This window comes from Condylura cristata, unplaced genomic scaffold (assembly GCF_000260355.1).
Source record: "Condylura cristata isolate star-nosed mole 26May11 unplaced genomic scaffold, ConCri1.0 scaffold00019, whole genome shotgun sequence".
Classification (NCBI taxonomy): Eukaryota; Metazoa; Chordata; class Mammalia; order Eulipotyphla; family Talpidae; genus Condylura; species Condylura cristata.
The window spans coordinates 12,852,350-12,862,103 of record NW_004567120.1 but is presented as its reverse complement, the minus strand read 5'-3'; the positions used below and the strand labels follow the sequence as shown (position 1 = coordinate 12,862,103).

Here is a 9,754-nt window from a genome sequence, read left to right as displayed (position 1 = left end):
GCACCCATGACCCATCGCCACTTTCCCTTGTGTCTTCCCTCCCCAGTTTTGACCCCCTCCTCCCCTTCTCCTGATGACATCTGCCTCCAAGCTTTATCTTTTTCTTTACCTTTTGTTCAGTAAAGAAAACTATTAGAATGGAAAGGGAAGGTATTTAGGAACTCCAGGTCTGGTACAAAAGTTGGGGATAATGACTATCATCCTATCTTTAGAAATTATTTGAAAGCCTTCAGGCTTTAAAGGAAGACCTGGTTGGGTCTTATCTAAAACTTAGATCCTATTATGTGACTCTCCTCTCCCATCTTTTCTTTTCTTAGATTCCATTTGGCATAAAATATGATGAGACATGGCTGCTGAATTTGATCCAGAAGACATGCAACATGCCATTCATCCCAGTCGGGGTAAGAGGCAAATAGGAGGCAACAGGGAAGATGAAGACCCAGATGAGTAGTAGTAGCTCTAGACTCATAATCTGTTTCTCTTGCTCTTCTTCCTATAGTTTCACTATGAGAAAATGCAGGCCCAGTTCTTCGTTGAGAATGCTACTGTTGCTTTCGCATTGAAGAATGTCAATGGAAAGATTTTGAATAAGGGTGAAAAGGTGTGTGTCCAGGAGGTGACCAGGCCTGGCTGGAAAACAACAGAACAGGTAGTAGTGGGTTCATAGGCCTCAGGATTCCTAACATTAATCCAGAGCCTCTTGTGTTCTCTGCAGATAGCTATCTTTGTCAGCCCCTGTAATGTACCCCAGAGTATGCTAAAGCAGCTGAAGCCAGGAAACTCGGAGCAGAGAATGGTAATTCAGATGCTATACAGGTTGTGATCACCCATCAGACCCACACCTGCCTCCCTACCTACTGCTCCCCTCTACCACCTCGGACACAGAGCTGAACCCCATCTCTGATTTTGCAGCTGCCTATGAACAAGCTGCATGATGACTCCCTGCTGTCTCTTGGCCTCCAGAGATGCTACATTGACCCTGGTATCACTGATAGCGCTTATACTAGGGGAGCAAGGATAGAGGGGTCTGTCTGGGAAGGAGACTTGGGGATCATTGCATGGGGAAGGGTTGGTGTTGGACTTGTCTTCTGATTTCCTCCTCTCGGCTTCTTGCAGATTTGATGTCCCGGAAGCCTAGAGATGACATGGCTGCCTCACTGCAGATACATGAACAGACTGTTCCCAGAGTGAGGACTGAGGCCCGGAGCTGGGATTAGTGGAGAGGGCAGAAGGCACAGATTGTTCTCAGATATCCCCTCTTGGGATGCCCTCACTCTTTAACTTTTCCTTCATCATAGCTTTTGCCCTTGAACCTGAGCAAAAAGAACCCCTACCAGCTGGGTGGTCTGACTGACGATGTCATGCAGAATGCCTGTAGAATCAAGAACCTGAACCTCTCCAAAAGTGAGGTAAGGTGTCTTATCCAGATCCTTCCTTGAAGGGAAGGTGGAAGGGTTCATCGAGTGGTGACAAGTGGATTTCCATGTCATCTGGCACTTTCCCTGGTTCACATGGTTTCTTCCATAACCACAGGTGAAGGCTGCAGAGGAGTTAGACAGAAACAAAGGGCTGAAACCAGAAGTGATGTGTGCAGAGAAAAATTCCCTGTGCACTTCCTTCCCAGATAAGTCCAGCAACATGAGGTAAAATATACCCTCTGCCAGTAGCCTGACCTACCCCAAAGTGTCTGCTTGCAGGAGGCTGCAGGCCTGGTCTTCAGGAGAACAATAAGCCGGTCTCTCTCCTCTCCCACCGGGTCCCTCACCTGTGCTCAGAGGCCTCCTCTGCTTCCTCCGAGCTGCTGGCGGTTCTCCTAGCCTGGGGCCTGGCTGAGTCTGCATCCAGCCTCCTCCAGTGTGCTCTGCTGAGCGTGTGCCCCAGGAAGCAGGGCTTCCCTGCCTCACCAGGCACCCCCCGAACCCCAGTCACCAGCCTTGAGTCCGACGTGGTGCCCCAGACTGAGAAGGGTCATCTGGCCCGGGCCTGGTGCTGAGCGAGGCCTTCTTGCCTTGTGCTGGGACCAGGCTGCCCTCTCCTGTTCTGGTGTGGGAGTGCCCTCTTTTCTAGCTCCAAGCCCCCCCTTCCAACCCCAGTTTGACACGGGAGCTTTCCTGGCCCGAGCTGGGGGCTGAGGCCCTGGGTGGCTGTCGTCTTGACATCGTTCCTCTTGCCTGGTGCCAGGAGCCGGGACCTCCTGGGAGAAACCTGGCTTTCCTGAGTCCGGGGTCAGAGGTGGGCCACCACCAGTGAGCAGAGGCTTCTCCAGGGAGGAAAGGCAGGCCAAGGGCAGAGGCTCTGGGGAGCCAGAGGATGGGCCTCTCAGGCATCTCCCTCCCTCTGTCCCTCCCTTCCTCTAGCCTGGCCTAAGTACTGCCTGGCCCCTCAGAGGTGTCCTGGGTAGCCCAACAATGAAGGGGATGAGTTCCTAGGCAAGGAGTCGAGGAAAACGGCACAGGGACCATCAGGAGAGAAGGCGGTGACATAAAAGGGGCTGTAGACCCCCTCCCCATGCTGAGCTGGGCCTGGCCCCTCCCTCCTTCTGGAAAGAGTGTCTGTTCAGACTGGGCTTCGGAGGGCCCCAGCCCTACAGGGCATGTTTTCCGTTCGCACATGGGGTCTCTGGGCCAGCCAGGGGCAGGTGAAGGGAAGCACTGTGAGGGTGTGGGGGAAGCCATTTCCTCTTCCTCTTCTCTTCTTCTGCACCCCCCCCATCCCCTTGCCTTCTGTCTCCTGTGTTCTGTGCCTTGGAGACTCTCTCCGGTGTCCCGTCCTGCCTTCACTGCCTTTCAGTCGTCACCTGCCCCTTTCCCTCCTTCCTGCTGAATTCTACCTCACTCCCCTCCTGGTCACATCCGGGCCATCCCGGTTGGGGGGGAGGGGTCCTGGTCCTGTGAGCAACAGCACCCAGGGCTCCCACACCATGGACTCCTCTCTGAAGCCTTGGGGGAGGGCCTGGAGTCCAGGGGCCTGGGCTCCAAATGCTGTGTCTTGTGGGGGTGGAGAGGGAGTTGGGGAGAAGAGGGTGGAGGGAAAGGAAGACCTGCCTCTGTCAGTCCATGGGGAGGTGCCCAGGGCCCTGCACGTCTGGGACTCAGGGGGCTGTCTCCTGTCTGGGTGCTGCCCCCACTAGGCAACTCCCTTTCACTTCTGTTTTGTCTTGATTTTGCAGCTCCATCCTGGAATTGTTCCCCAAGTTACTCCGCCTGGTAATTGTATTCCTTTTCATTGACTCTTCTATCTGACACTGATGCCACCCACCAACTGCCCTGTACCCCTGAGGGCTTGTCCAAGGTACAGTTTAGATCTGACCCTTAAACCTCTGGAGGTGCAGCCCCTGGGGAAGCTGACAGAAGCTCTGGACTTCTCACGAGTTACCCACAAATTCTGGCACACCATGGTGATGAGGCCCACTGCATTCCTGGGCCTGGAACCTCCTGGGCCCTTTCACCCCTGACCTCTGACCCTCACCCTGCCCTGGTCCCTTCCTTTTGCCTGATCATCCAGGAGCACCTCCTGGTCTGCACTGCTGACTTGCTTTTGCTTCCTTCCACCCCGCGCCCCCACGGGCAGGACTCACTGACACCAAGTAATGTTGGTCTGCCAGCTGAGAAGAAGATACCATTACCAGTCTGCAAGGTGAGGAGGAGGATCAAGCAGGGTTTTAGGGGGTGCATGAAGAGCAGTATCACCATAGTCCTGTTTGCATTTCAGGGAAGCTTCTTTGGATCTGAGATGCTAAAGAATCTAGTCCTGCAATTCCTGCAGCAGTAAGTAGTCCTGGGGCCACCAGAGAAGGGAGGGGCCGGGAGGGATGGCGTTGCTAAGGCTCAGGACAGCTCACTGGGTCTTTGCATCTCATTTGGGGCCCAGGCCACAGAGCTCCACTTTGCCTCTTATCCTCCACACAGGTATTACCGAATCTATGACTATGGGAACCGGAAGAGTCTCCTTGGTGCTTACCACGAACAAGCCTGCTTCTCTCTGACCCTTCCTTTCAGCCGCAGGGACCCAGCTCCGTGAGTATCACAGCCCAGACTCTCATCCTGCTGCCTGGACTCCCCTGGCAGACTCAGGTCAGCTCCCGAGAACACTTGCATGGCCCGACACCTCCTCTTGTTCCTCTTTCTCCTAATAGCAGCTTGTGGCAGTACTTCAAAGACAGCAGGAACATGATTAAGCTCAAAGACCCCTGTAAGTGGTGACCGAGAAGACCCGGCAGGGAAAGGGCGCAGATGGGGGGAGTGGTGACAGTCGCAGGGCCCAGGCCTGGCAGGCCCTGGCCTTTGCTTGCTTCACCCCTTTTTGCCTCCACAGACATGCGATACCAGCTGCTGAGACACACAAACCGTAACATCGTGAGCACCCTGTGCATGTTGCCCCAAACGCAGCATGACCTCAGCTCCTTCCTGGTGGACTTGTGGGTCCACACGGTGAGCACCCGCTTCCTCCCTCAGGCAGCCCCAGAGAGCCACAGGTGAGTGGGACCCTGAGGTGGTGACGAGCACCTGGGCACTTCCCTTTCAGGAAACCATGCTCTGCTTCTCTGTCCACGGGGTGTTTAATGAAGGTGAGTGCGTCCCAGAAGGTAGAGTGTTCCCCAAAGCCCCCGCGCTCCCTCCCCCTGCCTGGGCTCCCTCTCAGAATTCTGCCAGCTCCCTGGATCCCCTCCCTTGCCCTATCCCCTTCCCTGTGTTCTTCAGTTCCCACCCTGCCCCCAATCCTGCCTGTCTGCCCCACACCCACACCCACCCCGCTGGGGAGTCAGGGAGGGACACAGGCCACAGGCTTCCATGGCCTCACCCCAGGTCCTTCCTCTGGGACCTGGGAGCCCCTGCTGAACCGAGAGCGGTTTCCTCATTTGCAGAATGGGCTACTGACGTCCCAGGCTTAGTCAGCTGCGAAACACGAAACACGAGTGGCTGAACACGTGGACCGGCTGTCACGGGACCTGGCGCGCAGTCGGGTCCCTGTCCCTGGGGGCAGATGGCTCTTGTTGTTGCCCTGCCCGTTCCACACACCCTGACTCCCAGGGGACGGTTGCACTCTGATCCACCCTGGGTAGCAAGGGAGACCCTGCCCGGGGATCACCAGCAGTGTGTGAAGCATGTGAACCCCAAGGGGGTGTTAATCGTTTGCTGTTTGTCGTTCAAGTGGTAGGAAGGTCACCCTTCTCGGCTCGTGCCTTCACAAGGAACTTCATTGCTGTCCCTGGCAACAATTCCAGGTGAGCCCTGCATTGGGTGTGGGGCACCCACGGTGGTCTGGGCCAGCAGTGGGGGATGTGGCCATGCCACGCCCCTACGCCCACCCCTGTGGCCCCCAATTCCTCAGCATTATGCACAGTCTGCTGGGAGATCGTGGTGCAGTCTGGCCTCGCTGTTAGGAGCGACATGGGCCTGGAGTCAGCCCTGGGGCTCCCTGCCTGACCCCGACCCTCACTAGCTGTGTGACCTTGGTCTGGTCACATGACCTGTGTGTGGCACGGTGTCCCCTCTGCAGATGGGCTTAGAGTGTCCTCTCCGGTACTTTACACAGCAAATGCACTGGGGTTCCCTCTGTGCATGTGAAGCTGAAGGCAATCTTTAGAGGTGGGCGTTATGGGATGGTACAGGTACTCCCAAGGGTGCTGGGAGGCAGGCACAGCAAGGATGTGGAAAGAATCTGACTGCTGAGGGTCAGTGGGAGGAGCAGATCACTGTTGGGTGTGTCTGCCTGTCTGTCTGAGGGCCGGTTTTTCCTACAGTCTCTGCATCGTGAATGACGAGCTGTTTGTGAGGGACACCATCTGCAAAGAGTCCCAGAATGCATGCTCCACCCCGCTGCCCATGCCTACCTGCAGCCTTGCACACATCCCCTTGCAGGAGCAGCAGGAAATGTCGCAGGCTTTTGCAACACAGTCTGGGGTGAACCTCCAGTGGTCTCCGAAGTGAGTACTGGGTGTGCAGTGGGATAAGTGGGAGCTGGAAGACCCCACCCCAGGAGTGGATAATTAGCACTAGCAAGTAAATTATTTGGCTTTTTGCTTCCCTTTGTACAAATAAACTACAGTTGGCTTGAACAGCTGTGCATTACTCTTCTGAATTCCATGGACCTCATTCCTTTATTGAGAGATGTTGGGGTTCCAGAGGCTTTGCCCAGGACTGCCCACAGGGCTCATTCCGCTACATATGACACAGTAAATGTGGAGACATATTTTGCTCACGCAGATTGACACACTGTGACCAGTGTCTCCAGTTGGTCCCAATGGGTGTTGCCTGTCATTCCTCCACCACAGGTGCCTCCAGGACAAGGGCTGGGACAACACCAGAGCTGCACCAATTCTTGCTCGGCCCAAGGTGACGTCCATGGATTCAGGCCAAGTGAGGGGGGAGGACACTCAGGGTTCCTGCCATTGCTCATCTCCCAACTCCCTCCCTTTACTTCCTCCAGGCCCAGGGCAAGATCCCAGAGGCAACTATCACACAGATGTATCCAAGACCATGAGGACAGAAGGCAGACAAGAACCCTTGATGTCTTCATCTTTATCTTCATTTTCTTCGTTATCTTTGTTGCATTTTATCCTCCAATTTAAATATAACCTGATGACTGGGCTACTAGGTCTGCTTGGGGCTGGGGCATCCACTCTAGGCAAACATTTATCCACCCAGAGGGCAGCTGTTCTGTGTGTTTTCTCACCCAGCATTCTTTCTTGTTTTGACAATAAAGAATAAAATTGCATCCTATGTCACATCCCTGAAAAAATTCATTGTAGACCGGTATTATCACTGGTGTACAGAGGAGGAAAGGGGAAATCACAGAGGGTCAGCAACTCCTGGGGAGCAAGAGGTAGAGACTTAAGTCTTGGACCCCCTAATCCCCAGGCTGAGTGTGCGCCTCAGGATCATGTGGCTGCAGAGATGGGGCGTGCTGTGTTGCCCTGGTAAACCTGAGGGCTGGGGTTCTGTGACTCTAGTGCATTAATGAAATCTTTTTAGGTAGAGAACAGTACTCTTTCTTAACTTTACAAATCTATTGAAATTGAACAAGTTTTTTTAAAGATTATTTATGCATACAGAACTGGGGTACAGGCCAGAGGTGCAGGGGCAGTGAGAGGATTCACCAGAGGCAGAGTGGGGAGCAGAACAGGCAGATCAATGAAGTACACTACTGAGGGGAGCAGCGGGCAGGTCAGGAAAGGTCTACCACATCATGTGGGTCACCTCCGGGGCAGGCAGGGATCAAACTCATGCTGAAGTGGCTTTAGCTTCGTAGTGCTGTGCTTTAACCCGCTGTGCCACCAGGGCGGACCCAATTAATCAAGGTTTTTAGAAGAAAATATTTTAAAACACATGAAAACCTGGGAGGAAAACAATCTTCATATATGACTGACATTGGATTATTAATCCTGACCAATGAACAAATCAGTAGAGAAGGGAAACTGTAGAATTGTTAAAACTAAAAAATGCCCAACAGATCTATAAAAAGAATCCAACCACAATAACCTACCAAAAAACAGCAAACATTGAGATACGGCACTACTAAAGAATACTAATGATGCTTCTTTTCAGAAAAATAAATGTTATGGGTGTCTCTATATTGGTTCCCGAGGGCTGCTATAGCTTTGACAAAGTGTATGGCTTTATACAGCAGAAATTTATTTCCTCACCATTCTGGAGGTCCTTGGGGGGGGGGGTGGTTATCCTGCTGTTCCAGCTTCTGGTTGCTTCTGTTTTGTTTTTTTTCTTTTTGGCTTGTGGCAACAACTTGCCCCAGAATCCTCCTTCATGTGTTCTTACCTGTATTTTATTTTCCATCTCTTACAAGGTCACCCATCACTCAGTTAGGGGCTTCTGTATTCATTCTAAGGATTGCAGATGGTGAAACATCCCAAATTTGATTGGTGATAACTGTGAATATTTCTACTGAAAATTCTGAAATGAAACGTTATAAGTGGGCAAGTCTTATTACGTGATATGGGAATTATAGTCCCATAATGCTGTTTTAAAAAGATAAAAAGAGAATCTTGGCCAGATGTGCTTATTACTTGAATATGCAGGACAATGAAGAAATAAAAAGAAGCAAGTCCAAGGTGAGAATAAATGACTAGAGAAAGACAGCATGAGTTAAGAGATTTTTAAACTTTTTGAGAGGAGGGATCACAGACTACTGAAAATCTGCGAAGTATGGCTCCTTCCCTCTCCCCAAATACATACCACCACCATCACCCCTCCCCCTTATTATAATTATTTTGACTAACAAACTTCTGAGATGAGAAGTTTGTAATGTAAAGTTATTCAGGATGGTCAATACAGAACGTTTCTCAGACTTTGATATAACTGAGGGAATATCAGAGTAGGTAAGGGCTGGCAGATAGTGACCCTGTAGCAAAGGTGGGTTCTTCCTCAGTGACCTGGAGGTAAGGAAGTTAGGGTGAGGGTCCTCGCAGTCTTTATTTCCTAAACCGTGTGAGACAAAGAGACTAGATCCTAGGACATTCCTGTTGTCCTAATCTACAAAGTGGGAAACAGGAGAGAACAGGCACGCAAAGGAAAGGGTCCCTTCAGCAATTACTTATCTGTACCCTTGGAACGCCCAGTTTCTGCTATGAGAGTACATCCTTCCCCACACCAGAACCCCAAGTGGAACTTAAGTCTCCAAGGGGGAATTTGGAAAAGAATTGCAGCAAAGAGCCAAAGGGAGTTACTGAGGTCACGAGTCCATCTGTATTACTGTAGAAGCCAGTCAGGAGCAGAATGGAGGAAAGGAGAGGCTCCCGAATGTGACAGATTGAGGACCCACCCACCCACAACCCCTTTGAGAGCAAGGGTGGTGGATCTCCCTCCCTTGCCTCACAGCTTTTCCTTTTGCTGAAATCTTCAAAACCATCAATACTAATAGCCGTTACATTTCAGCAGCTTACTTCAGTGTCAGCAAGTACCTGTCTATATTTAATGACTGTGTATTATAATAAAAAAAATATGCTTCTTAATGAAACTTGAATGTGTCCCAGAAGGGGAAAAGAGACGGAGCATTTAGATAAAATGGCCAAGTTCTGACAACTGGTTTTCTCCCTCAAATTTTACTTCACGTTTTCAAAACACCGAGTGTGTTCTGGAGGATTTCTCCTTTTATTCCCATAAAATTTTTAAGTAAGCTAGAATGTTCTTAAAATGAATGTACATAGCATCCTGAGAAAATATTTTCTGTGTAGTACCAGGGAACATAAACAACGAGGGTTTTCACTCCCCTGGGGTTGAAACATGTCTTTTACAAATGAAATTTCATAATTTTTGAGGCATCGTGAATTTTAAAGAATTCAATAAAGAGAAATCATTAAGATATCAGTCAGGGAGAAAAGACCCAAGTCTGTCCTAAAGCAGGGGGTGTCAGGGGGCTGCGCCCGTCCTTGGTGACCAGAGAAGGGGCAAACCCGGGCCTCGGGGCGGCAACAGCCCTGGGCAATCGGATTGGAGAGGACCGAGCCGAACGACTGGGTGGTGCGCCCCGGGTCACCGCGCAGAGCCGAGTAGGGGAGGGGACGCTCCAGCGAGCCGGTGGGGTGGGGGAGGGTCCAGCGCAACCTCCCGCTGGCCCGTGGGGGTGGCGTTCGGTGGTATGGTGTGGGGTGGGGTGGGGAGGAGGGCGAGCTCGGCGGTGACGCGGGGCCCTCACGTGACCGGGAGCTGCAGAACGACGCAGCCTTCGGTGCAGTCGTCACTCGCGTCTGGGTACCAGGTCCCCGCTGCCCTGCGCGCGGCGGGCTGGCATCGGGCCC

General features: G+C 52.1%; 1 protein-coding gene across 1 annotated transcript in view; it reads left to right on the top strand.

Moving 5' to 3' along the window:
* Positions 1 to 9,754, top strand: part of NXF3 (nuclear RNA export factor 3) — a 33,995-nt gene that overhangs the window by 3,614 nt on the left and 20,627 nt on the right. Inside the window, exons 4-19 of the mRNA XM_012727061.1 lie at positions 318 to 401; positions 500 to 605; positions 720 to 796; positions 913 to 982; positions 1,117 to 1,187; positions 1,299 to 1,409; positions 1,534 to 1,643; positions 3,170 to 3,207; positions 3,563 to 3,767; positions 3,909 to 4,016; positions 4,136 to 4,191; positions 4,315 to 4,430; positions 4,525 to 4,567; positions 5,152 to 5,224; positions 5,744 to 5,926; positions 6,275 to 6,359. Coding sequence (XP_012582515.1) covers positions 318 to 401; positions 500 to 605; positions 720 to 796; positions 913 to 982; positions 1,117 to 1,187; positions 1,299 to 1,409; positions 1,534 to 1,643; positions 3,170 to 3,207; positions 3,563 to 3,767; positions 3,909 to 4,016; positions 4,136 to 4,191; positions 4,315 to 4,430; positions 4,525 to 4,567; positions 5,152 to 5,224; positions 5,744 to 5,926; positions 6,275 to 6,359 — 1,536 coding nt within the window. The remainder of the gene's footprint in view (positions 1 to 317; positions 402 to 499; positions 606 to 719; positions 797 to 912; positions 983 to 1,116; positions 1,188 to 1,298; positions 1,410 to 1,533; positions 1,644 to 3,169; positions 3,208 to 3,562; positions 3,768 to 3,908; positions 4,017 to 4,135; positions 4,192 to 4,314; positions 4,431 to 4,524; positions 4,568 to 5,151; positions 5,225 to 5,743; positions 5,927 to 6,274; positions 6,360 to 9,754) is intronic.